Consider the following 23,901-nt stretch of genomic DNA (forward strand, 5'->3'; position numbering starts at 1 on the left):
TTCGGTTTTTTATTTATTTTTTAGAGCAAATCGTTTTAAAATAATTTTCGACATCTGGAAAAAATATTTCCAAATGTTTTTTATTTCTCTGGAAAACGCCGAAACATAGAAACAATTGTTAAATCGAAGAATGAGCGACGTGTGCTTCACTCCTAGCGAATCACTGATAGGTCGGCGCCATCCGAAATTTCCGGCAAGCGGCAATTTCGGAAATTGCCGGTTTTGGAAATTTCCGGCAATTTTCAAACCTAATTATGTTTTGGAAATTGTAAAAATTTCAACATGTTTTTTTAGTATTTAGTTAGTCTTTTTTTTTTTAAAGAAACGGATTAAATCATTTTGAGCTTGAAAATAGAAAATTGCTCATCAAAATGCATGTTTAGGCCCCTAAATCTACAAAAAGTATTAAATTTATATTTCCGGCAATGGACAATTCCGGCAATCGCCGAAATTTCCAAAAATTCCATTGCCGAACGGCAATTGCCGCGCACCTCTGCGTTCAAATTAATATAATCTAAATTAATAGCGTTTTTGTCATTTTCCCATAGTCCCCCATAGTCCTCCTTACTAAAAACTTTTACTCAAAAATCTTTTTAAAAAATCTCCTTTCAGTTTTTAAATCACAACTTGTCTCTGACTGTTTCTGGTTTACCTCTCAAACTATGTTCGATGTTAATCATAAAACTCCCACAACAAAATGAAATGTAATCATATTTTCTCAATTTGTACACTTCGAATCATCCCTTCACACTTTCTTTGACGTCTTCATACACTTCGATCGTATTCAATAGGAAATGGGCGGAGTTTGGCTTCCACTTTTTTTTTTGGCTTGAAGGCTTATGTTTTTTTGCTGAATCGTTTCTTAAGAAGATAGGAAGTTCCTTGTGAAAAAATACATAGTTACTGCAGAGATGCTTTATTTTAAGGTGGTTATATACAATGAAAAGTTTAAATGTTTCATTGTCCAAATAATTTTTTAAAAGTTTTTTATTGCATCTTCTTTCCTAATAGGCAACCACGCCTTCCAACTATCATGTCTTCCTTACGTCTGTTTAAAAAATTTTGACTTAGAATTCCTACTTCTTAATGTTCCATTTTGTCAATAGGCACGCTTGTAGGCACGAGTAAGGCAGGCTTTTTTTGTTTTCTAGATGACATATTCAATTTTTTCGAATTCTTTTCAATTTTTCCCTGGAACTACACTTATAATTCCTTTTATTTCCTGCCACGTCCTGTCTGTCTCTTTGGCTCTGCCACGTCATCATTTTCTCTATTGAATTTCAATTTCAAATCGGACACTAATTTGCAATCCTTGCCCAGTGAGCCAGTGAGCCACGTAGACGATTCGAAAACAACACATTATGCGAACTTCCGTTTTCTTGGGACACTCTTCCTCAAAGACGCAAAAATATTTTTTTTGAAAGTCCACATAACTCTTCAATACTTTTTTGTTTGTTTTTGCTTTCTTTTTTGTTCTATTTTGAAAATTATCATTAAGCTTTCTTAATTTTCAGAATTCAAAATAATGTTCACATCAACACTGGCACCAATGGTGCTGGCTCTACTTGAAAACGATACATCAATTATAGCAACTACCCAATCTTCAATGAGCCCCGAAATTCTAGAATATATAAAATTTGCAAAGGGAATCTACCAGTGGCTGGTTCCTTTAACAATCGTAATTCTACTCGTGAGTTTTTGTTTTCACAGTTTTTAGCTCAAAGATGAGTGTGTTCATATAATCCGAGATGAATCCAGATGTGCCTGATTTTAAAATTCCCTCAAAATATTTAAAATCTTGCTAAAGAGCTAAGTAAGAGGTTCAAAAAAACTAATTCCTAAGATATTGGAGGTGGGATAAGAGGGGTTGAAAGATTGAATTTTTGATAAGTTGAGTCAAACTTCAGAAACACATAAATATTTTTCACTTTTTCAAAGAAGTGAATCACGTGTTTTGATGTCAGTCGATTGGCGTTTTGAGATGATACAGAAATTAATAATTGCTTGAGAAAAACACGGAATCACAGGAAATTTGACTTTATTCTGACATTCTGGCAAACCTTATGATTCAGAACTTTTTTCCATTTATTTTGATTTTTGAACTACTCCACGCGTGGAAAGCTTTTTTCAAACGTTGGGACGTCACTACCATTCGACAAAGAACCTTCTGTATGGAAACATACGTGACGTCATAGTACCCGAAAAACTTTACCACGAGTTCTATAGGTCAATTTAAAGGGAAGACTATAAATAAAAATTTTAAATCCGATAAAAAATCATCCAGGAGAACATTTTGAAAACGATTCAAAACGAATTATATTTCAAAATCCACTGAATTTCAGGTTGCAATTCTGGGAAATGGCCTAATCGTTCTTTCATCTCCATGGCTCTCTTCCCCGGTTTCCCCATATTTAAAGTTATGTATATCCCTTGCTGCAGCTGATATGTGGGCCGCAACATTACTTATAAGCGGTAGGTTTTGATTTTATATCGATCTACTGTTAACATTAAGTATTTTAGGATTAATAGTGAATTCGTATCTACCTGTAGTTACTGGATACAAGAAAACGTCATTATGCTTTGATGCTCTTTTGGAAATGTTTAGGATATCCGGAATGTTGACTTCTGATATGCATTTATTTGCTCTCGCAATTAATCAATTTCTTGGAACTATGTATCCATTAAAATATAAGGTTGGTTTTGCCACGTTTACTCCAGGGGAAATGTTTTGAAAACAAATTTATTAGATAATTTAATTCTCAAATTTCAGATAATGGTGACAACTCGTCGTCTTCGATACATCGTTTTCTGTCTCTGGTTTGTTCCATTATTATTTGTATTTGGATGGTTTGTGGCGAAGGAAGATGATGGTCTGCGACACGCGAATTGTAGTTTCAACTTCTACAGACGATTCCCGTTCCGAATCACTATTTTCCTGATCTTCATGCTTCCATTAATCTCAACATTGATTATTTATGGATGTATTCTTGTGAAACTTTTAAAAGCCAAAGTGGAATTTGAATCTTACTGTACTGATCGCAAAATTGATATCAGTCAGAACAGTCAGAATAGTCAAAATGGCCAAAATGGAAGCAAAAATAGTAAGACACCGTAAGTGGTTATTTATTTATGAAGCTTCTGAATTAAATCCAAAATTCAATTTCAGAGCAAGCCGAAGCTACAGTACCCGATCTACTAATGTATATTCAAAGTTGAAATTAGTTTGGACAACTCTTCTGATTGTGTCTACATTCTCATTGTCATGGGGACTTTGTGTTCTTTATTTTGTGATTGTTTGTGAAGAAGGATGTATGCTGATCTACAATGAAAATATTGGACTTTATCTTTCCCTATTTCTAAGTTCATCTGTCAATATTTTAGTGAGTTTTTAGAATATTATGATCAACTAATACAATTTCTCAATTTTTAGGTAATGCTCAAACTTGCATCAAATCCGTTTATCTACACACTTCGTATCAAAGCAATTCGATCATCAGTCGATCAGTTCATCAATAAAATTCGTCGAAGACCGATCGATCCAAAGAGTTTTTATGTTCACAGTTTAGTTCCGACGACAACAATGGAACCAACTGCAATTTGAAACAAACTTGTTATAATTACTTAGACTTCGTGTATTATGTGATCTCTATTTGGGTATCCCGTGCAAACTGATGCACTCCTGTGAATAAATTGTTTTACTAAAAAACTGGGTGTGAAAATAAATTATCAAACGCTAGATTTTAAATCAATAACAGCTTTATTATCACATAAATAAAATTCAGTTATTAATTGAATTCATCCAATTGTTGTTTCCAGTCTAATCCAAAAATGTAATTCCTGATCCTTCCTCAGGGAATACGCCACTTCCATCCAATTCAGAAACACTATCCACAAGAGAATTATTACAGGCTGCATTTCCGAGTGTTCCATCAATTGGTAAAACACTAGAAATAGCCCCAAAGATCGCTCCTACCAAGCTTCTAAGAAGTTGAAACATTGTATCTTGTTTAACTTCTCTCATCTGATTTAGAACTAAATTCTCCATAATACTATTATGAATTGATCCACCGCATCCGATTTCTTCCTGTTGGACATTAATAGCTGCTTTTATAGTTTCGTGCATTTCCTCACACGTGTCTCCCTTAAAACCTCTCGTACATTCACAAATTGGCGTTTCAGCGGAGTCAACACATTTTCCATTGTTCTTGCATGAGCAGTCCATCGGAGTAATCACTGAAAAAATTCAAATTATTATTTTATATTTATTGGTCAATCCCACTTTTCATACATCCTGCTCCAGTAAACATATTTAAACAACTTGGAACTCCACGGTAATTGCAACGCTTTCCATGTAGTCTTTGTTCAATGTTATCGCAGAAAACATCACATTTTTCACCGAACCAGTTTCTGAAATTGTAAAATTAAGTTGCGATTTTTTTTTCAAAAACAACTTCCTTAATAGTAAGTGAATTACGTTCTCAAGGTTTCAAAAAAGTTAAATATAATATTGGAAAAAAAAATGGAAATTGGAAAAAACGGCTCTCGTCTTAAAAGTACTTGGTCTCGCTACGAGCCAATTTTAAATTCAAAAAAAAACTCTACACCTTTAAATAGTACAGTATTTTTAAAAGAAAATTGGAGGAAAACTATAAAAAATTCCAGAATAACGAGCATTTGAGACTACAGTACACCTTAAAAGCGCACGTATTTGTTGACCGTATTGTTTCAAATGTTCAATAAAAATAACATTTCCTATCTGTATAATAATTGCCAATACAATTCAGTACTTACTCATCACATTCAATGATAATCCGTAAACCATCAAATGTACGTGTAACTTGAATTGGGGAGATCAATCCAACACGTGGAGTCAGGTTGCTCTCCATTGTCATTTTGCCTAAAATATATAACCTATATCTTACAAAACGTATCTCAGTTATTGAATTTCACAAACTTTTCCCATCATTTGCCTCGCTTTTGATGATTAAATTGTAGGTTTTATTGAAATCAACAGGAATTCTTGTCACGTTAAATACTACGTTTGGTTTCAGAATTACTTCGAAAACGTTCGACTCTTCATTTTGAACATCTGTAGAAATATTAACAGTTGCAGGTTGTTCGTGAGGACTTCGAAGGTGGACTTCCAAATATCCAGAACAATTTATCTATAACCCGAGATTAGTCTTAAAAAATCGTGAATGTGTTAAGTTACCAGTTGAGCATAGAAAAGTGTGAGTACTGTATACTTTATTATTAGTTTCATTGCAGTGAATATAGGAATACTACAACAATAGAAATAACCTTTTCCAATCGTATCACATCTATTATATATCAGTTTCTGGATATTCAAGGACATGCCTGCCGAGAGGGTGGAGTTAATCGTACAAGGGAAATAATTGTATACTTTATATTCATAATGAAAAGGGGGGGGGAAAGTAGAGAACATAAAAAATTATTTGCAGAATGGAAATAAATTTTGCTGTCATTAGAAGACGTTACTTCTTGATTGTTCAATTGCTGTACTTTTTTTTAATTATCACTTCCCACGTAGGACCCTACTATATTTCGGTCCACAGCGCCTCAGATCGGGAGAGAAGAGCTAAAGAAGTGGTTTTGGCGCGGGAGCGCGTTTGCTGCAGACGTCGCACGAATTGGAATTAATGTGTAACAAAACAGTAAAATATCGCGTTTTTGCTGGATTTTAGGGATTTTAAAGCAATTTTCAATATGCGGGACCGCCCAGAGACTGTTCGCGATGCGATTTACTTCATCTTAATATAAATTTTCCCCCAAATAAGCTCGAAATGAGCTCTGAATTTCGGCGAATCTGAAAAACAGAATTTTGCAAATAAAAATTGATTTTAGAGCAATTTTATTGCATAAATATTCAATTTTAGAATTTTTACTAATAGTTTGAATCTGTTTAAAGTGTTTTAGTCATTAATTTGACTGATAACACAGAAAATGATTTTTCTTTACAACGAAATCGATAAAAAAGTAAAGCAACATTTATCAAGGGAAATCTTGCAAAATTGGTTAAAAAACTTGTATGAAATCAAAGATTTCACTAGAATAAAGCTACAAATCAATCAAAATCACTAAAAAAAAAAAAATAGTTCTGATCAAATTTCAATGTTCCAATCTACCAATGGATCTATGCCACGCCAAATTTCTTATGCAAGTGTTGCTCTCCAATTTTCCTTAAAAAATGGATCAAATACTCACATAAATGATCAAATTAACATTTTTTACAAGTTTCGTGTTATATTTTCTTTTTCTTAATAAGAAACCATCAGGTTCTTCCTGCCCTCTACGGCTCTAGATACCTCAACTTCGACAACTCCTATCTACTCGGAGAGGTGAGATACCAAAAAGTGATCAACTGAGAACTTGTAGAGCACATCAAAAACTATGATATTCAATTTAACCTGCGTTTTTATCTTTCAAGATGGGGGAGTTAGACGTACATTTGTATTGCATACTTTTTGTTATTCTACTGGCTGCTCTAACTCCCTCATCTTAAGAGATAAACACATGATTTTAACTAATTAGTATAGTTTTTGATATGTTCTACAATTTCTTAGTTAATCACTTTTTGATATCTTGCATCTCTGAGGAGATAGGAGTTGTCGAAGATACAGTATCTATAGCTATGCGCATATGAAGAATCTAATGGATTCTCATCATGCTATACTACTTATCATCTGCTTTTTGTGGGAAACAATGATTCAAAAATGTTTTTTCAAATGATCAAACAAGTTGTGATTTGATCTGAACATTTAGTGTTGGTTTAGTGAAGATCAGCTGCCAACTAAACAGTTTCCGTTGATGTGGGCATTTTTGAACAATTTCAAGACGTGAAACCGTGTTATCTCTATCAAGCTGACGTTTAAAAATTGGAATCAAACATATTAATGCTTGAAAAAATTTGTTTCGCGTAGAAATTTTGTCATAGAGTTAACTTGTTCTAGTCGGTTCGAAAATCAATGAAAAAGCAGCCAAATCGTGAATTTGTTCAATAAAATGTTTTTTAAAACTTTTTTAAAGCAATAATAATCCCAATATTTAATTATTTTTTTCCAAATTTCATCTTGAAAACTCGAATAATCGCAAAATTTCGTCTGAAACTCATTTAATACCGTAAAAGTGTGCAAACGCGCTCCGTTGGACTTTCCAATTCTCGATTTTCTTAACTCTCCCGATTTGAGGCGCTGTGCGGTCCAGTAAGAAAAAGCCTCATGACAGCAAATAACAAGACACCATAAACAAAATGAGATTTAGTCAAAATTAAAACGATTTATTGATTATCAAGTCTATAGGATTTTAAAGATTTGTGGCCCTAAAGAGGGCCGTTGGGTTCGGTGGGGTAGTTTTCAGCCTAATGGCTTACTTGCTGGAAGTGTACTTGGTGACGGCCTTGGTTCCCTCAGACACGGCGTGCTTGGCAAGTTCTCCTGGGAGAATCAAACGGACAGCGGTTTGAATTTCGCGGGATGAGATCGTTGAGCGTTTGTTGTAATGAGCAAGACGGGAAGCTTCCGAAGCGATGCGTTCGAATACATCGTTGACGAAGGAGTTCATGATAGACATGGCCTTGGAGGAGACTCCGGTGTCTGGGTGAACTTGCTTGAGAACACGGTAGATGTAGACGGAGTACGATTCCTTGCGGGCATGACGTCTCTTCTTTCCGTCCTTTGGCTTGGCAACGACGGTCTTGGCGGCCTTCTTGGCTCCCTTGGCAGATGGCTTTGGTGGCATGATGAGAATGAACTTGAATCAAGTATGAGGAAATGGTTGGAGAGACACCTATTTATGTAAAAACTGCGGTGGAGGGGCGGAGCTTCCCGCGGGGACACATTACTGAGTGCACACAAAATTCCGAATGTACCGAGGTTAATAGGGGGACAAAGAGAAGTGAGAGAAATGTGTCCTACCAGAGAGTGCGGAATGTTCAAATAGAGGTGTCCCCGCATGAAACTCCGCCCCTCCACCGTAGAAATGAATATAAACAGACAGTTTCGATTCATTCTTCAGATTCGTCTTACGAACACCAATCGCTCATCATGTCTGGACGTGGAAAGGGAGGCAAAGCCAAGACCGGAGGAAAGGCCAAGTCACGCTCATCAAGAGCTGGACTTCAATTCCCAGTCGGTCGTCTTCACCGTATTCTTCGCAAAGGAAACTATGCTCAACGTGTTGGAGCCGGAGCCCCAGTCTACTTGGCCGCTGTTCTTGAATATCTCGCTGCTGAGGTTCTCGAGTTGGCCGGTAACGCTGCCCGTGACAACAAGAAGACCCGTATCGCCCCAAGACATCTTCAACTCGCTGTCCGCAACGACGAGGAGCTCAACAAGCTTTTGGCCGGAGTGACCATCGCCCAAGGAGGAGTTCTTCCAAACATCCAAGCCGTTCTTCTCCCAAAGAAGACTGGAGGAGATAAGGAGTAAGAACTTTCTTCTTTAAACAAACCCACCGAACCCAACGGCCCTCTTTAGGGCCACAAATATAAAAAATCCTAAAGATATTTCATATTACATTTATTTTGAATAATATGTTTGCTTGAATTCAATCAGTATTACTGTCAATAAGTTTTCACATGTTTTCGAGCCAAGATATCGGTCAGGAAACGACATTTAGAAATTGCAGAATTATGATCACTATGTAATGTGGCCAATTGCCTATCAAGCCTCAAGTATCGAAAAGTTGCATGTCGCAAGCTGGAATTGCCAGCGTTTTCAGAAATTTGCGTTCATTAATTCTAATTTCGAATTCATCTTTTTAGGCTGGAGGCATCTTCCATATCGTAAATCATTGTACCCGGCTGTATAAAAATTTTGATATCTGAAACCAGAAAATTATCAGCTTATCAGAAGAATTTAATTTGAAAAATTTTTCAGAGTCATGTTAAAAAGATTTTTTAAATCAACCAGTTCATGATTTGGTAAAGTTAATTCAAGCAATATACATGTTGAACATAAACAAAATATTCGAGGGTCATGGTGAGTTGGAGGAATGGAAAATAAAATAGGGGAAAGTTAGTTGATATATTTAACAGGAACCACTTAGTTATTCAGATAGATATATACAAAAACTTATGCACATTATAACTAATTATTGGACAAATGAATTCACTCTTCATCCAGTTCGAATGTTTCGAGGAACGAGATTAGGTCGTCGACAAGCACCATTCCATTTCTCAACGAGACCATATCGTTTTCGACCTCGAATTCATGAAATTCGACTGGCTCTTCGACAATCTGCACTCGTCGGTTCATGCACTTCACCGTTTGCTCCAATTCGATGTACTGAAAACGTTATAAATTGGAAACCGATAAATTATTGCTATTCAACTCACTCTATATCTCCGGAAAGGATCCCTGGCGCTCGAGTTGTTATTGTACACGATCCTCGTTTCCACGTGGCGCTTTCCTCGAATCGAACACGTGATTGATGCAGTCGAGGCCATCAGTCGGCCTTGTGAATCGAGTCCTGGCTCGAGATTTCCGTATTCCCGGCAGTTTGTTGTTCGCAGGCGACGAGTGGTAGTCTGAAATATGAAAAGTTATCGGTGTGAAATAGAAAACTATTTTACGTACACTCTTGCTCTGTGATCGGATCAATGTTGCCACCACAAAGCTGTCTGTCATCTGGAAGCCTTCGATTTCCATCTCCAGTTTTTCGAGAATTGCAAACAATTGCTGGAACGGCATTGCAGTCTTTGCCTGGATCGCAAATCGAACCACATTTTGACCCGTCTCTTTCGGCTCGGCCAGGAGGGAAGTCTGAAATAAAAAAATTTTTTTGGGAAAAATATACTCAAGAAACTAACTAGAATCAGACTGGAGATATCTTCGGCCGAAAGCATGCGGCACTGAGCGGCGAAATAGTGTGGTCGCTGGTTCGGATGAAGGAGCACGTGCTCGACAAGCGCTTTCTCCGATTCTCTGGTCGTGTTGAACCATCTTTGCGAGAAGAAGTCGTAGCGCTTGAGACGGAGATTTTCAATCGGCATTGTTTGAATGTCTCTTAGCACTTTGACAGCTTCATCGCGGATGATTGCCTTGCTCGGCTTCTTGTCGACGAGCTTTGGAGTTTCATCGATACGATGCAGGGAACGGTAGTTCTTATCCTCGACGAGCTCCACGTCTTCTCCATGCCCTTCGATAATTGCATCATGATTGATGTTGGGTTGTGGTGGGAGGGCTGAGCAACCGGCTCGAGCGGTTTCCAATTGATATTCATCGGTGTAGTTGGCCACGTATTTGGTCGCCGTCAATTCGCGAAGAACGGTACGGGACGGAGCTGACATTCTAAAAAACGTTGGTTTGAAAAATTAATGGAAAAATAAGAATTCGAAGCAAAAATTAAAGATAAAACTTTAAAAAAAACAATGTACTCAAGTGATTAACAGATTAATAATGCTTCACCGATAAAACAATATTTATGAAATTTCATTACGGCTCTCTGAACATCAGCAAAGTAGAAGAATGTTCACAATCAAAAATTTTCGTTGGGCCTAAAATAACACAATTGTTGCGCTGACTTTTCGCGGGGGAGATCGAATAGGTCAAATAGGCGATGCATTCATAAAAAGTACAATACTTATTGAAAAATAATTTTGGATTTGTTTTCTTTTTTTTTTGTTGAAAAATTAACGCGATTGAAAGTTTTTAATCATTAAATCAAGATTTAAATATCATGATATATCAGAAAACAACAAAAATCAGTTTTAGAATTTTTTTGAGCCTACCGTACTCTTTAAAGGCGCATGGCGATTTTCAGATGGGTCTCACTACGACATGCGTGAAATTTGAATGTTGATTCAAAAACTGTTCGTTTTTTTTCTTTTTTTAGAACCAAAGCTTAACAAACGCTTTTTCTCATGTTTTAAACGCGTTTTGCTCGTTTCTTCGCACAAATAAATTATTTCAGAAGGTTTTGCAATGGGGGTCATCATCCCCGCTGTACTTCTCGCTATGGCGACTGTGATCGCTTGGCTTCTCTACAAACATTTGAGAATGCGTCAAGTTTTGAAGGTCAGATTGCAAAATGCATTCAAAGATAACTCAAATAAATTTCCAGCACCTCAATCAGCCACGATCATATCCAATCGTTGGTCACGGACTCATCACCAAGCCCGATCCAGAGGGATTCATGAACCAAGTGATTGGAATGGGATATTTGTATCCAGATCCACGGATGTGTCTTCTCTGGATTGGCCCATTTCCATGTCTGATGCTCTACTCTGCCGATCTTGTTGAACCAATTTTCTCATCGACGAAACATCTGAACAAAGGGTTCGCATACGTTTTGCTCGAGCCATGGCTTGGAATCAGTATTTTGACGAGCCAAAAGGAACAATGGCGTCCAAAACGAAAACTATTGACACCAACATTCCATTATGATATTCTCAAGGATTTTTTGCCGATTTTTAACGAGCAATCAAAGATTTTGGTTCAGAAATTGTGTTGCCTCGGAGCAGAGTAAGAATTTTAATTGATAACTCGTTCAAATGTTTCTTTTCAGTGAAGAAGTTGATGTTCTCTCCGTTATAACCCTTTGCACTCTTGACATCATTTGCGAAACCTCTATGGGGAAAGCTATTGGTGCTCAACTCGCGGAGGTTGGGTAAACAACTCGAATCTCAAAATTTCTAAATACTTTTTCAGAATAACGAGTATGTATGGGCGGTGCACACAATCAATAAACTGATTTCAAAAAGAACAAATAATCCGTTGATGTGGAATTCATTTATTTATAATTTGTACGGTAGTTTTATCATTAATAAGGTGAATTAATTTGTAATTTTCAGAACAGAGGACGGACGGACTCATGAAAAATGTCTTCGTATTCTCCATGATTTCACAAAGAAAGTGATTGTCGAGAGAAAGGAAGCTCTACAGGAGAATGATTATAAGATGGAAGGTCGTCTCGCATTTTTGGATCTTCTTCTCGAAATGGTGAAAAGTGGACAAATGGACGAAACAGATGTTCAAGCAGAAGTTGACACATTTATGTTTGAGGGTCACGATACAACATCTACAGGATTAATGTGGGCAATTCATCTTCTGGGAAATCATCCTGAAGTTCAGAGAAAAGTTCAAGCGGAACTGGATGAAGTAATGGGCGACGATGAGGACGTGACTATTGAACATCTCTCCAGAATGAAATATCTCGAATGTGCACTAAAAGAAGCTCTGCGTCTCTTTCCATCTGTTCCAATTATTACAAGAGAACTGAGTGATGATCAAGTCATTGGAGGTGTTAATATTCCAAAAGGAGTCACTTTTCTTCTCAACCTGTACCTTGTTCACCGTGATCCTGCTCAATGGAAGGATCCTGATGTATTCGACCCGGATCGCTTCCTTCCTGAAAACTCAATTGGTCGCAAATCATTCGCCTTTATCCCATTCTCAGCTGGAAGCCGTAACTGCATTGGCCAACGTTTTGCACTCATGGAAGAGAAGGTCATCATGGCTCATTTGTTGAGAAATTTCAATATAAAAGCTGTCGAATTGATGCATGAGGTAAGAATTGGAAACACCGCCGATTAGCTTTTTTTGTATGACTAGGCAAAATAAGCTATGTTTCAATCCAAAACTTTGAAAATTATTGCAATATCTATTTTCTCGCAGAAATGTTTTCATTTCGCTATTTTAAACGGCTCTCGGTGTCGATATACAAAAGAAATTGCAAAATGAGCAAATTCCAGCGAGGAAATAAAATTACAGTAGTTTTCAATGTTTTTGATTTTAAAAAAAGCTTATCTTGCTCTCTTATCCCCAATAGACGTACTTGAAAAATAGAGAATGTAAAAATAAAATTCTAATTAAAAAGTATTCAGGTCCGCCCGAAAATGGAGATCATCGTTCGCCCGGTCACTCCAATTCACATGAAGCTCACCAGACGTCGTCCCATCGTCTCTCCATGATTTGAAACTAATTTGAAAATTTGTAAACAGCTAGTTTTATAGTTTTATTCGAGATTATATTTTTTTTTATTGCATGATAAATTGTAAATTGCACTCGTATTAATGATTTAATTGAAAATATCCTAAAAATGATATAGTTGTGATTTCATCTTCATCTGATTTCATCTGAAGTGGTGTAAATCAAGCACAAGAACCGATTTTCAAGTTCGAAGCTTCAATTGACGCACACCGTGTCTGTCCTATGATTTTCTAGCGAGAATTTATGAATTTTATTCAACTATTCGGGCGTTTTCAGAGACGCAGACTTTTGAAGAATCAAATGACCCGATTTCTCGAGCCTGCGAAATGTAAAACCTTTAAAAAAAAGTGAAACTTAGAAGAACGATTTTATTTTAGACAAGATCTGGACTTATGAATTTGTGGCCCTAAAGAGGGCCGTTGGGTTCGGTTAAGTTTTGAGATTAAGCTTGCTCAACTACCAAAAAAGGTATTTAAGCGCGCTCTCCTCGGATACGTCTGGCCAATTGGATATCCTTTGGCATGATGGTGACTCGCTTAGCGTGGATGGCACACAAGTTGGTGTCCTCGAAGAGTCCGACAAGGTAAGCCTCGGCAGCCTCCTGAAGAGCCATGACAGCGGAAGATTGGAATCGAAGATCGGTCTTGAAATCCTGAGCAATCTCACGAACAAGGCGCTGGAATGGTGCTCTGCGGATGAGAAGTTCAGTGGATTTCTGGTAACGTCTGATCTCACGAAGAGCGACGGTTCCTGGGCGATAACGATGTGGTTTCTTGACTCCTCCGGAAGCTGGAGCCGATTTGCGGGCAGCTTTGGTGGCCAATTGCTTTCTTGGAGCCTTTCCCCCGGTCGATTTACGGGCGGTTTGCTTGGTACGAGCCATTGCGTTTAGGTTGATAATCCGTGGGGGACTGTAAAAAAAAAGAAACCAAGCTGCCTTTGTACGCAGGTGCGGTGGGAGGGCGGGCGCACTACTGTCCTTGTGGCAAGTAGAACATTCGGTGTGTTACAGACAAAGGAAAGGTGTCCTCGCAGCGTGGTGCAATGTGACTCCGCCTACCCACCACAGTTGTGTACAAAAGGAATACTGTGATGTCATTTCTTCATCTCACTTGTGAGTCTTCAACTAGTTCAACAATGTCCGGACGTGGAAAGGGAGGAAAAGGCCTTGGAAAAGGTGGTGCCAAGCGCCATCGCAAAGTTCTCCGAGATAACATCCAAGGTATCACCAAGCCAGCCATTCGCCGTCTCGCCAGAAGAGGAGGAGTCAAGAGAATCTCCGGATTGATCTACGAGGAAACCCGTGGAGTCTTGAAGGTGTTCCTTGAGAACGTCATCCGTGATGCTGTCACCTACTGCGAGCACGCCAAGAGAAAGACTGTCACCGCCATGGACGTCGTCTACGCTCTGAAGCGCCAAGGAAGAACTCTGTACGGATTCGGAGGATAATTTTATTATCTTTCCTGTTTTCATACAAACCAAATACCGAACCCAACGGCCCTCTTTAGGGCCACAAATATCCAAAATCCCAATTAATCTCGTAAAATAAATCTTAATTAATTTTTATCCTTCAATCTCTGCATTCCTACTTTCTAAGAATCTGTCACAATTGGTTACTTTCCCCACCAGAGTTACATCTAACTCGAAAAACATACTAGACTTAGTCATTTCTTCACATGACCTACCCATTGCAGGCCCCTCTCCCGAGCCCGCTTTACTTCAATCTGATCACATCGCAGTAGCATTCAGTATACTACCTCATTCAAATCATCACCCATCACCCCCAAATTCTGTGAACTCCGGAGCTAATACTATCACCCCTCAGTCAAAACTTAATTATTATAAATGTAATTTAGCAGCGCTTAATTTCGACTTAGCAATTATTGATTGGAATCTGGTGTTTTCCACACTACCAACTCTTTCTCAGAAATATTCTTATTTTCTGAATATCTTAAACACCCTTATCAAAAAGCATTGCCCAGTTACTGTCCAAACCACTCCACCCAATAAAACCCCCAATATCCTCAAAAAAATCCACAGAACGCAAAAAAGGCTCAGTAAAAGCCCTAGCCCTACTCTCTCCAAAAAACTGAAAAAGCTTATGCGTAGTTACCGATACTTCCTGAAATCAAATGACACTAAAACAACCACTAGCAAAAATCTGTCTTCCATTCGTAAACTGATTCGAAAAAGAATGAAATGTCTAAAAGATATCCCCCCACTTATACACAATAATTCAACAATTCTTGACGACTCCGAAAAATGCTCCATATTCTCCCAAACCTTTATGGATAACTTCTCGTCTCCTCAAGCTTCCACATCCCCCCAACAATCCGTGGTTTCACCAAGCTCAGCTAATAACCCAAATGCGTGCAAGTATCTTTTCGAACCCTACATAGTTGAGCAAGTTCTTAGAAAACTTACTCCAAAAATAGGTTTCTCCCTTAACTATGTTAACTTTTATATTTTGAAACATTGCGCCACTCCCCTTGCACTTCCATTATCCTTAATTTTCACCCAATCCTTCGAGGAAGCAATACTTCCTGACGCGTGGAAACACGCTACAGTCCTACCCATCCCGAAAAAAGGTAACCCAGCCATTCCCTCAAATTACCGTCCAATAAGCTTAACTGATCATATAGCTAGAGTTATGGAAAAAGTAATCTGCTCCCGAATTAGAATTGATTATAGGCATCTAATCTCCCCACACCAGCACGGTTTTCTAGACTATCGGAGTTGCACCACATCTCTCGCTCGCTCCACCTCACTGTATCATGAGATCTTAAAACAGCACAATTCCCTAGACGTTTTGTTCTTCGATTTCTCCAAGGCCTTTGATCAAGTATCCCACATTAAATTGATCGAAAAACTAGAACATATAGGTATCCACAGTAACTACACTAGATGGTTTGAATCCTTTCTCACAAACAGATCATTTTCCCTTAAAGTAAACAGTATAACCTCAACCCAAAAATACTCTGTACCCTCTGGCGTTCCCCAGGGAACTGTATCGGGTCCACTTCTTTTTATCCTGTTCATCAATGATCTACTACACTCAATCCCTCCTACCGTCCATTTCTCATGTTTTGCGGACGATATTAAATTATTTGGTCACAGCCCTTCTGAATTACAAGCAGCCATAGACTTAATTGCTAATTGGTCAAAAGATAACCAACTCCCGCTTGCCCCTGCTAAAACCGCCCTTCTTCAGTTAGGCAAAAAGAATTCTAAAAATGTTTACACCGTTGACAACATCACAGTTTCCCCCACCAACTCAGTGCGCGACCTTGGTCTCTACACTGACTCCAAGTTAACGTTTCAACCCCATATAAACAGAGCCACTTCTCTTGCCCTCTTACGCGCTAAACAAATCCTCAAATGTTTCTCCTCTTCTTCCCCTAAATTCTATATAAGTATGTACAAGACCTACGTTTCCCCTATCCTTGAATACGGATCAGTCATATACTCCCCTCCACCAACATCTAAATTATCAAGCACACTAGAATCTCCCCTCAAATACTTTTCTAAACGGGTCCTACAGCGCTGCAATATTAAATACAAAATAAAAAATGCTACACAAACACACAATGCTTTCTCCAAATCCTACGAAAACCGACTAAAAATTCTAGGAATTTCATCAGCCCGCTCTCTCCGCCTAAGAGCCCAACTATTGCTTCTATACAAAATTCTTACCGGCGCAGCGCACTTCCCTAAAAGCAGCGACTTTGTTACGCTTGCTAACTCGTCTCGTCGTCCGATGCTCATTAAAATTAAAAATCCCAAATGTCGTAGTTTTTTCTCCCAAGTAGTGCCAATATGGAATAGCATTGTACGCAACTCTAGCTTTTTCCTCTCCCCATCACAATTCCTTTCGCTTGTTAATTGTCAAATATCTAAATTCTGATCTCTTTCCCCCTCACTTAAACTCGCGCTCTGTCGGGCCGAGTTTATTTTAATTTATTCATCTACACGTGTAAATATCATAACCGGTTATGTTTTTCTTATCATATTCTTTTTGTTTCCATGATGAATAAATTAAAAAAAAAATCCTTTGCAAAAGTTACACTCCTGATTATAACACTTTGCTTTCGTCTTCTGAACTGATTTACTTGTTGAACCTATTTTTCTGACATTTTTGCTGTATCAGAAAAAATCCTTATTGTGGCTTATTTACAATTAATACACTTTAAGAATATTCTTCTATAGAATTAATTTTCACGATGTTTATATAAATATTATATAAATCAGCATTTTAGGTTCCAGACCTGATATGTTGTCTACCGTAGTTCAAAGGCGCATGATGTTTCCAACTTTGATCTCGTAACGATTCTCAAATTGCCCTATTTCATTTGAGGCTTTTGGCGGAAAAACGATGGAAAAATGACTATAAAGGTGAGTTTTTTTCCACTTGACTTCATTTTCTTATTTTTAAAAGTTGATTTTGTTTGTCCTGTGTGTTTTCATGGATCTCATAAAATTCCTTCGACGCTTAATTTTGTTTTACAGGTAGCCTCAACAAACTAACCCTCCCGAAATGTGCGGAATCTTTGCCTACCTCAATTTCCTGGCTCCGAAGAAGCGGTCGGAAATTGTGGACATTTTGGTTCAAGGATTGCAGAGAATGGAATACAGAGGTTACGACTCTGCCGGTATCGCCATTGACGGATCAAACGACATCGAAAATCCTCATTCGAAGATTGCTCTGCTCCGAAAGAGAGGAAAGGTGTCCGTTCTCAACGACTACATTAAGGAGAACAATGAAAAGCTCAACATGGATATGGAATACAATATTCATTGCGGGATTGCACACACTCGTTGGGCTACGCACGGATCACCACGTGATGTTAATTCCCATCCACATCGCAGCAACGACAACAACGAGTTCCTTGTGGTTCATAATGGTATCATTACCAATTATCGCGAAATCAAGGAGTATCTCGAGAAGAAGGGACACAAGTTCGAGTCTGAGACGGATACGGAAGTCATCGCAAAGCTCACACAGCATGTCCATGATCGTTATCCCGACTTTTCATTCCGTCAGTTAGTTGAGACGGTTATCCAGCAGTTGGAAGGAGCTTTCGCTTTGGCATTCAAGTCATCGCGTTTCCCAGGACAACTTGTGGCTTCTAGACGCGGATCTCCACTGTTGGTTGGTATCAAGAGCAACTCAACTCTTCACACTAGCCATTTCCCAGTCTCTTACTCGAAAGGACGCTGTTTTATGTCGAACAACGCCACGCATTGTAAGTTATTTAATGGTTCTATTTTCAATTGAACGAAAATGTTCTCAGTGCGCGAAGAGACATCGTTCGTCGAGACTCCAAACAACATTCTGGATCTTTCAATCGCTGTCAGAAATCCCAGTGGATCTGCAAAGCTGCCCGACAACAATTCCACAACACGTCCGTTCGACTCAACCGATTTTGAAGTTGAATACTTCATCGCCTCGGATGCGGCTGCAATCATTGAACACACCAAGCAAGTTCTGTTCCTTGAGGATGATGATGTGGCCTTCGTTGAAGATGGATCACTCACAATTCATCGCATCTCTCGCCACGCTGACAGCGGCGAACAAAAGAGAGAAGTTCAGCTTCTCGAGTTGGAAATCCAAGAGATTATGAAGGTTTGTGGAATATCCAAATTAGAATATTGTATTAAATTGTTTTATTTCCAGGGATCTTACAAGACCTTCATGCAAAAGGAGATCTTCGAGCAACCGGAATCAGTTGTCAACACAATGCGCGGACGTGTTCTCCCATCGGGACAAGTTGTTCTTGGTGGACTTAAGGAATACCTTCCAGCTATCAAACGATGCCGTCGCCTCATCATGGTTGCGTGTGGAACATCATATCACTCTGCAATTGCTTGCCGTCAGGTTCTCGAAGAATTGTCGGAACTGCCTGTTGTCGTCGAACTTGCTTCAGATTTCTTGGATCGTGAGACTCCAATCTTCCGTAATGATGTGTGCTTGTTCATCTCGCAGAGTGGAGAGACGGCTGATACTCTGATGGCTTTGAGATACTGCAAACCTCGTGGAGCTCTCACAATTGGAGTTACCAACACAGTCGGATCGTCGATTGGTCGCGAATCCCACTGTGGAATTCATATCAACGCTGGTCCGGAAATAGGAGTTGCTTCAACCAAGGCCTACACCTCGCAGATTGTATCACTTCTGTTGTTCGCACTCACCATCTCGGAAGATCGCATCTCGAAGATGAAGAGACGTGCAGAGATTATTGATGCTCTCAATAATCTTCCAATTCTGATCCGCGATGTTCTCGATCTGGACGATCAGGTACTGAAGATCGCTGAGCAAATCTACAAAGATAAGTCACTTCTCATTATGGGACGAGGATTGAACTTTGCCACGTGTCTCGAAGGAGCTCTCAAGATCAAAGAGCTCTCGTACATGCATTGTGAAGGAATCATGTCTGGTGAACTGAAGCATGGGCCTCTTGCAATGGTCGATGAATTCCTCAGCATCTGCATGGTAGTATGCAACGATCATGTCTACAAGGTTACAATTTTATCAACTGAGTTATTTTAAACAAATTTATATTTTCAGAAGTCGTTGAATGCTCTTCAGCAAGTTGTTGCGCGAAAGGGAGCCCCGATCATTATTGCCGATAGCAGCGTTCCGGAAAGTGATCTCGCTGGAATGAAGCATGTTCTCCGTGTCCCAAGAACAGTCGACTGTGTTCAAAACATCCTCACGGTCATTCCTCTGCAGCTTCTCTCCTACCACATTGCTGAGCTCAATGGAGCAAACGTAAGTTTTCACATTCTATCAAAAAGCAAATGTAATATTCGTTTTTTTTTCAGGTGGACCGACCACGCAATTTGGCAAAATCTGTCACTGTTGAGTAAGCCAATCCGTCAACCACATCCTTGCTCAATGACTACTCACCGCCTTTCTCGTCTTTCCTGTTAAATGATGTTACTATTTTGATAATTTCCCATCTAAAATGCTCCCTTTTATTTATTGCATGATCGAAGCAAACGAAAATAAATGTTTGTGCTCCAGTTCAAGTCTTATACACGGAATTTCAAGAAAGCTCAGAATACCCATTAAATACTAGAAAAAATATTAATATTGAAACGGTAGATGGAGAGAAAACTGACAGATTAGTACCTGGATAATAACATTTATTTCAACTGTTTCAGTTTCTGGAAGAAAACTTCAGATTATTTGTACAAATTCTTAACAAATGTAGAAGTATGATCCATTTTCATGCAGTCCACGCATCTTTTACACACAACAGTCCAAGCGCTTGCAATTTCCCTTTTATGGTGCAACTGAAAATACTAAAGTGTATACAAGCAATTTCAAAAACTCGAAGATTACCTTCGAACATCAACATACGAAGTTCCAACGCTTGGGAATACGAGAACAAGACAATCATCATCACTTTCCACCCTTGCACCAGCATTTGTTGTCCAGTTATAATAATTGAAATTACCCAAGAAATGAGGATCAGTGAATGTGAAACCCTAGAATTTAAAGTAGAGAATGCATGAATAAATGGAAAAACTTACAGATGGGGACATACATGCAGCTGTTTTTGGTGTTGATTGGCATGCCGTTGTTCTCTTACCATCAATTCTAACGTAGAACGAGCTTGACTTGAAAAATTTAATATATAGATTAACGAGCCCTGGAAGTATTTATAGTTTGAGTTCATCTAGTAATAAAACTCACATGTAAATGCGCCATTTTCAACTGAACTAGTAACTGTTGGCAGATTTCCATTTATGGATTTACACGTTTGAAGAGATGAATTTTGAAATAAGCCAAGTGTCGAATTTGAATAATAAACCTAGAAACAGTTTATTTTCGGATATTCGCGCATTACTGTTTACCACAAAACACATTGATTTTCCATTGGGCAGAGTATAAAAATTAGTGTAACTCGATGAACACATAGGGATTGCTGAATAAATGGTAAAAAATATATAATCAATTTCCCTCATACTTACAAGTATATGATATTTTCCAATTTGATCCAGCCAAACTGATTGTGTAATTAACCGTTGTTGGAAACCATACTGTATTATCAGTAACGAAGAGATACCCCTGCATTATTTCAAATGATCTTTTGTTCCATAATATAATTATGTCTACCGTAGCATTCTGATTGTTAAATGTCGGTGCATCAGTACCAGACGGACATTGAGTATCTGAATTGTCCACTTTGAATGCTATAATTGATCCTTCTGTCGAGTTGGTCTTCTGTATGACTGGAACACTATTAAATGGAAACAAATTGCATCCAGTTGAGTTTTGGAATGCAACCTGAAATCTCTTTTTCTTTTTCTTCATATGAAATTCATATTTTTCCAATTTTTTGCTTAAAAAATACGGTATCCTCTGCAGTGTCTTCGAGAATTCTGATATTTCTCGTTTTCTCAGGATTATAACACTGGCGTAAAACATGTAGAAACACATTTTTTGAATACAGAATGTTTTGAGGAAACGACTTACATTTATGTTAGGAAAACTAAAAAAGAAATGAACTACAGTAATCCCTAATATATAAACTCTCTTGAATTAGAAAAAATATGCTGTGTCAAACCCCAGTACCGGAAATCGCAAAATTTTGCAACTGGGTAATCCAATCAAAAATTCAAAAAGTGAAATTGAAAGATATTTTCAAATTTTTCCGATTTTGAGTTACTATTTTTCAAGCTGGATCTAGTATTGCATCCCCATTATTTTATTTTGGCAATTTATATCTTTAGTTTCTTAATTTTTACCTAAAAATTATCTACTTTTAAATCATAGGTAAATCCAGCTTTAACTTACAACGCAGCTTGTGAAATTGTAGCATAGCTGGACACAATCATCCCAGTCAATTGTTGTATTTACGTATGGAATTGTAGTAGCAAACGTTGTTGGTTTACCCCATACTATCATCATTTTTGTTGAAGATTCCTAAACAATTTTCAAGTTTTGTTCAGTATGAAGTACAATACCATACCACCACAATACCATACCACCGTAGTAAACATTGTAACCAGAATACACAAAAATATAGCCGTCATTTTTGAAATCGTTAAAACAAAAAACCGAGACTGAATAATTTTAGCAATCGAGTTCAATTGAATGCATCATTGGAAACGTCAAGCGGTGACGTGTGCACGGAGATTCGGGTTTTGCACGGGAATAGCAATTATGAAAAGATATGCAAAAATGACATTGGTTTGCACGTAGCCGAAATTTAGCAAAAAAATGGAGCTTCGGAAAATAGACAAGGGGTTTGATATGGAAACGCAATTTTTAGGTACCTGTTCTGTGGATACTTTTTTAATGTTCTTGGCAGTAGGTAGACGATTTCAATTATAATATTTAAAATTGTTCACACCTTACTTTCTTTATTAGGCTTGCACTCACATTACTGAACTTTGTTGGTTGATATCTCCGGAGGCTTTGGTTTTTTGGTTTTTATATTTACACAGACAAAAAGTATCAAAATATTTCTCAACATTTTAATAAACCAATTTTTGATAAAACTAAAGAGATTCGATGTATAAACAATCAAATTTGAGCAGTATGGGGCAAGACTAATAGGGAAAATAAGACATTTCATTTTATAAGTTTCGTTTATTTACGTTTATTTGTTTATTTGTAAATAACATTTCGACAACACATAACATTAAATCCACGCAGGTTTCGCACAGAAGAGCATTTGTGACGATGGCGAACCGGTTCCAAGGCAGCTAAACCGAACTGTATTACTCCAAAACTTGATGGAAATCAATTACCTACGAACATCCATTTTTATTGATCGAATTCCATTCACGACCATAACAATGCAGTTATCGTCTTTGGTTCTTTTTGCAGAAGGATCAGTTACCCAATCGTAGTTATCAAAGTTTTTTGGTGGAGGACCAAGAAATTTGAATCCCTGAAAGGTGTCATTACCGTATTTTCTTTATTAGTCTTTCATGCGAGACTATTAGATTTGTTATCATTTTTGACTATCATACTCTAAATACTCTAAAAATCAAACAGTTTCATTATGTTTTAAACAATTACCCTACTGCCGATGCTCTGATTCACTCTCAACATAAATTATTTTTTCTTACCTCTGTCGACATGCATTTGGATGTAGCAGGAGTAGCTTGACAGGCGGAAGTTCGAATTCCATCTATTCTAACATAGGTAATGGTACTTAATGTTCGACCAATATTCTGGTGTGCTATTACTAAAAACGTTAAAAATGTCTATGTATAGTTCTAAATTGTTCTGTTCACCAGTAAAATACGACAACTCTTCTAGATACGATACACTAGTTGGATAGCACGAAGTATTGGCACATGCGTTCACTGCCTCGTTGTATGTGTATCCAACGGCGTTTTTAATGTTTACGGCACCCTTCAAAAATTTACACAGCAAATCTCTAAATAGAGAGCATTTATTTTTTGAAGAGCTTGGAACTCCGTAGACAACAATCATTGTCAATTTGGATCCCTTAATGTTTTATATTCTAGAAAACAACAAAAAACAAGAATAAACTAACCACAAAACTTGCAAAACCTAGAAAAATCAAGCTGAATATCATCTTTTGAAAATAAAGTAACATGAAAATAGGAGAAAAATAAATAACTTCAAATACCACGCACGAATGCTCCTGTCATAATTTTTGAAGGGATCTCCAAAGCTCGTAATGATTTCAGGCTCAAAGTATACACCATTTATGCAAAAAATCACTTTTTGATGCCTTTGATGAGATGTAGGTTGTCTCCTGGAGCAAGCCTACGTGCCTGCTTGTTTTATTTTTTAATTATCGGCATTTTTTGTAAACGAAAAATTCCTACTATTGACGGAAAAAAACTGGGAATTTGTGTCACGGCCCGAGAAGTGGTACCTGTACGCAATTTGTCTACCGTATACCTGGAGGTTTGGGCGCGTGTATCTCAAAAACGGTTGGTCCAGTTTTTTTGTGATGCA

The 23,901-nt window shown here is 37.9% G+C and overlaps 11 protein-coding genes and 3 non-coding genes across 16 annotated transcripts; 8 read left to right on the top strand and 6 right to left on the bottom strand.

Annotated features, from left to right (window-relative positions):
• The first annotated feature begins 1,514 nt into the window (after nt 1-1,514).
• Nucleotides 1,515-3,696, top strand: tag-89 (G-protein coupled receptors family 1 profile domain-containing protein). Its single transcript, NM_069746.3, has 6 exons — nt 1,515-1,690; nt 2,343-2,472; nt 2,521-2,693; nt 2,771-3,111; nt 3,167-3,380; nt 3,431-3,696. Exons 1-6 carry the CDS (start codon nt 1,526-1,528, stop codon nt 3,599-3,601), a joined length of 1,194 nt encoding a protein of 397 aa, NP_502147.1. The 5' UTR covers nt 1,515-1,525; the 3' UTR covers nt 3,602-3,696.
• A 40-nt stretch (nt 3,697-3,736) lies between these two features.
• On the bottom strand, nt 3,737-5,289 carry dsl-6 (Delta-like protein). The gene is made up of 5 exons (NM_069747.6): nt 5,213-5,289; nt 4,955-5,165; nt 4,792-4,897; nt 4,280-4,407; nt 3,737-4,233 (listed from the first exon to the last, which is right to left on the bottom strand). Exons 1-5 carry the CDS (start codon nt 5,261-5,263, stop codon nt 3,818-3,820), a joined length of 912 nt encoding a protein of 303 aa, NP_502148.2. The 5' UTR covers nt 5,264-5,289; the 3' UTR covers nt 3,737-3,817.
• A 2,097-nt stretch (nt 5,290-7,386) lies between these two features.
• On the bottom strand, nt 7,387-7,758 carry his-66 (putative histone H2B 4; the record flags this gene model as incomplete). Its single annotated transcript, NM_069748.3, has 1 exon — nt 7,387-7,758. One exon carries the CDS (start codon nt 7,756-7,758, stop codon nt 7,387-7,389), a length of 372 nt encoding a protein of 123 aa, NP_502149.1.
• Nucleotides 7,759-8,063: 305 nt separating this feature from the next.
• Nucleotides 8,064-8,447, top strand: his-65 (Histone H2A; the record flags this gene model as incomplete). Its single annotated transcript, NM_069749.3, has 1 exon — nt 8,064-8,447. One exon carries the CDS (start codon nt 8,064-8,066, stop codon nt 8,445-8,447), a length of 384 nt encoding a protein of 127 aa, NP_502150.1.
• Nucleotides 8,448-8,916: 469 nt separating this feature from the next.
• On the bottom strand, nt 8,917-10,310 carry memi-3 (MEiosis-to-MItosis transition associated). The gene is made up of 4 exons (NM_069750.5): nt 9,830-10,310; nt 9,597-9,782; nt 9,356-9,547; nt 8,917-9,305 (listed from the first exon to the last, which is right to left on the bottom strand). Exons 1-4 carry the CDS (start codon nt 10,307-10,309, stop codon nt 9,129-9,131), a joined length of 1,035 nt encoding a protein of 344 aa, NP_502151.1. The 5' UTR covers nt 10,310; the 3' UTR covers nt 8,917-9,128.
• Nucleotides 8,936-8,956, top strand: 21ur-12556. The gene has a single exon (NR_056638.1).
• Nucleotides 10,311-10,932: 622 nt separating the features above from the next.
• Nucleotides 10,933-13,024, top strand: cyp-31A2 (CYtochrome P450 family). The gene is made up of 6 exons (NM_069751.8): nt 10,933-11,036; nt 11,083-11,483; nt 11,527-11,623; nt 11,670-11,764; nt 11,813-12,527; nt 12,845-13,024. The coding sequence occupies exons 1-6, from the start codon at nt 10,944-10,946 to the stop codon at nt 12,929-12,931; spliced, it is 1,488 nt and encodes a 495-aa protein (NP_502152.3). The 5' UTR covers nt 10,933-10,943; the 3' UTR covers nt 12,932-13,024.
• A 398-nt stretch (nt 13,025-13,422) lies between these two features.
• Nucleotides 13,423-13,833, bottom strand: his-63 (Histone H3; the record flags this gene model as incomplete). Its single annotated transcript, NM_069752.5, has 1 exon — nt 13,423-13,833. One exon carries the CDS (start codon nt 13,831-13,833, stop codon nt 13,423-13,425), a length of 411 nt encoding a protein of 136 aa, NP_502153.1.
• A 25-nt stretch (nt 13,834-13,858) lies between these two features.
• On the top strand, nt 13,859-14,005 carry F22B3.19. The gene has a single exon (NR_056639.1). It is a non-coding gene; the product is annotated as an Unclassified non-coding RNA F22B3.19 (non-coding RNA).
• Nucleotides 14,006-14,087: 82 nt separating this feature from the next.
• Nucleotides 14,088-14,399, top strand: his-64 (Histone H4; the record flags this gene model as incomplete). Its single annotated transcript, NM_069753.5, has 1 exon — nt 14,088-14,399. The coding sequence occupies one exon, from the start codon at nt 14,088-14,090 to the stop codon at nt 14,397-14,399; it is 312 nt and encodes a 103-aa protein (NP_502154.1).
• Nucleotides 14,400-17,456: 3,057 nt separating this feature from the next.
• gfat-2 (glutamine--fructose-6-phosphate transaminase (isomerizing)) lies at nt 17,457-19,973 on the top strand. The gene is made up of 5 exons (NM_069755.9): nt 17,457-18,193; nt 18,242-18,573; nt 18,625-19,467; nt 19,516-19,719; nt 19,773-19,973. Exons 1-5 carry the CDS (start codon nt 17,485-17,487, stop codon nt 19,815-19,817), a joined length of 2,133 nt encoding a protein of 710 aa, NP_502156.1. The 5' UTR covers nt 17,457-17,484; the 3' UTR covers nt 19,818-19,973.
• A 206-nt stretch (nt 19,974-20,179) lies between these two features.
• On the bottom strand, nt 20,180-21,992 carry F22B3.10 (PAN-3 domain-containing protein; the record flags this gene model as incomplete). 2 transcript variants are annotated; one of them, NR_131609.1, is made up of 9 exons in its annotated part: nt 20,180-20,246; nt 20,296-20,441; nt 20,487-20,605; nt 20,650-20,767; nt 20,811-20,881; nt 20,928-21,024; nt 21,073-21,243; nt 21,754-21,882; nt 21,929-21,992. NR_131609.1 is itself a non-coding variant. In NM_001083215.4 (8 exons), 8 exons carry the CDS (start codon nt 21,865-21,867, stop codon nt 20,180-20,182), a joined length of 903 nt encoding a protein of 300 aa, NP_001076684.4. The 2 variants fall into 2 exon arrangements, 1 of the variants encoding a protein (NP_001076684.4); NM_001083215.4 differs by lacking the exon at nt 21,929-21,992 and having other exon boundaries at nt 21,754-21,867.
• Nucleotides 21,070-21,152, top strand: F22B3.13. The gene has a single exon (NR_056640.1). It is a non-coding gene; the product is annotated as an Unclassified non-coding RNA F22B3.13 (non-coding RNA).
• A 577-nt stretch (nt 21,993-22,569) lies between the features above and the next one.
• F22B3.5 (C-type LECtin) lies at nt 22,570-23,796 on the bottom strand (the record flags this gene model as incomplete). 2 transcript variants are annotated; one of them, NM_001268620.3, is made up of 5 exons in its annotated part: nt 22,570-22,667; nt 22,717-22,855; nt 23,037-23,155; nt 23,205-23,421; nt 23,471-23,796. In NM_001268620.3, the coding sequence occupies 5 exons, from the start codon at nt 23,531-23,533 to the stop codon at nt 22,570-22,572; spliced, it is 636 nt and encodes a 211-aa protein (NP_001255549.2). The 2 variants fall into 2 exon arrangements, with proteins under 2 accessions (NP_001255549.2, NP_001255550.2); NM_001268621.4 differs by having other exon boundaries at nt 22,604-22,667; nt 22,713-22,855; nt 23,471-23,533.
• Between the last annotated feature and the right edge of the window lie 105 nt (nt 23,797-23,901).

This window comes from Caenorhabditis elegans, chromosome IV (assembly GCF_000002985.6).
Source record: "Caenorhabditis elegans chromosome IV".
Classification (NCBI taxonomy): domain Eukaryota; kingdom Metazoa; phylum Nematoda; class Chromadorea; order Rhabditida; family Rhabditidae; genus Caenorhabditis; species Caenorhabditis elegans.

Bases quoted from the DNA above. Each gene is read 5' to 3' on its own strand.
- tag-89 (NM_069746.3), top strand. From the start codon at position 1,526: ATGTTCACATCAACACTGGCACCAATGGTGCTGGCTCTACTTGAAAAC. The intron at 1,691-2,342 runs GTGAGTTTTTGT...ACTGAATTTCAG, and splicing joins TAACAATCGTAATTCTACTC to GTTGCAATTCTGGGAAATGG. The intron at 2,473-2,520 runs GTAGGTTTTGAT...TAAGTATTTTAG, and splicing joins CGCAACATTACTTATAAGCG to GATTAATAGTGAATTCGTAT.
- dsl-6 (NM_069747.6), bottom strand. From the start codon at position 5,263: ATGAAACTAATAATAAAGTATACAGTACTCACACTTTTCTATGCTCAA. The intron at 5,166-5,212 runs GTAACTTAACAC...CTCGGGTTATAG, and splicing joins CACTTTTCTATGCTCAACTG to ATAAATTGTTCTGGATATTT. The intron at 4,898-4,954 runs GTTTGTGAAATT...TATATATTTTAG, and splicing joins CGAGGCAAATGATGGGAAAA to GCAAAATGACAATGGAGAGC.
- memi-3 (NM_069750.5), bottom strand. From the start codon at position 10,309: ATGTCAGCTCCGTCCCGTACCGTTCTTCGCGAATTGACGGCGACCAAA. The intron at 9,783-9,829 runs GTTAGTTTCTTG...TTTTTATTTCAG, and splicing joins ATATCTCCAGTCTGATTCTA to ACTTCCCTCCTGGCCGAGCC. The intron at 9,306-9,355 runs GTGAGTTGAATA...TAACGTTTTCAG, and splicing joins ATCCTTTCCGGAGATATAGA to TACATCGAATTGGAGCAAAC.
- cyp-31A2 (NM_069751.8), top strand. From the start codon at position 10,944: ATGGGGGTCATCATCCCCGCTGTACTTCTCGCTATGGCGACTGTGATC. The intron at 11,484-11,526 runs GTAAGAATTTTA...GTTTCTTTTCAG, and splicing joins TTGTGTTGCCTCGGAGCAGA to TGAAGAAGTTGATGTTCTCT. The intron at 11,765-11,812 runs GTACGGTAGTTT...TGTAATTTTCAG, and splicing joins AATTCATTTATTTATAATTT to AACAGAGGACGGACGGACTC.
- gfat-2 (NM_069755.9), top strand. From the start codon at position 17,485: ATGTGCGGAATCTTTGCCTACCTCAATTTCCTGGCTCCGAAGAAGCGG. The intron at 18,194-18,241 runs GTAAGTTATTTA...AAATGTTCTCAG, and splicing joins GTCGAACAACGCCACGCATT to TGCGCGAAGAGACATCGTTC. The intron at 19,468-19,515 runs GTTACAATTTTA...TTATATTTTCAG, and splicing joins GCAACGATCATGTCTACAAG to AAGTCGTTGAATGCTCTTCA.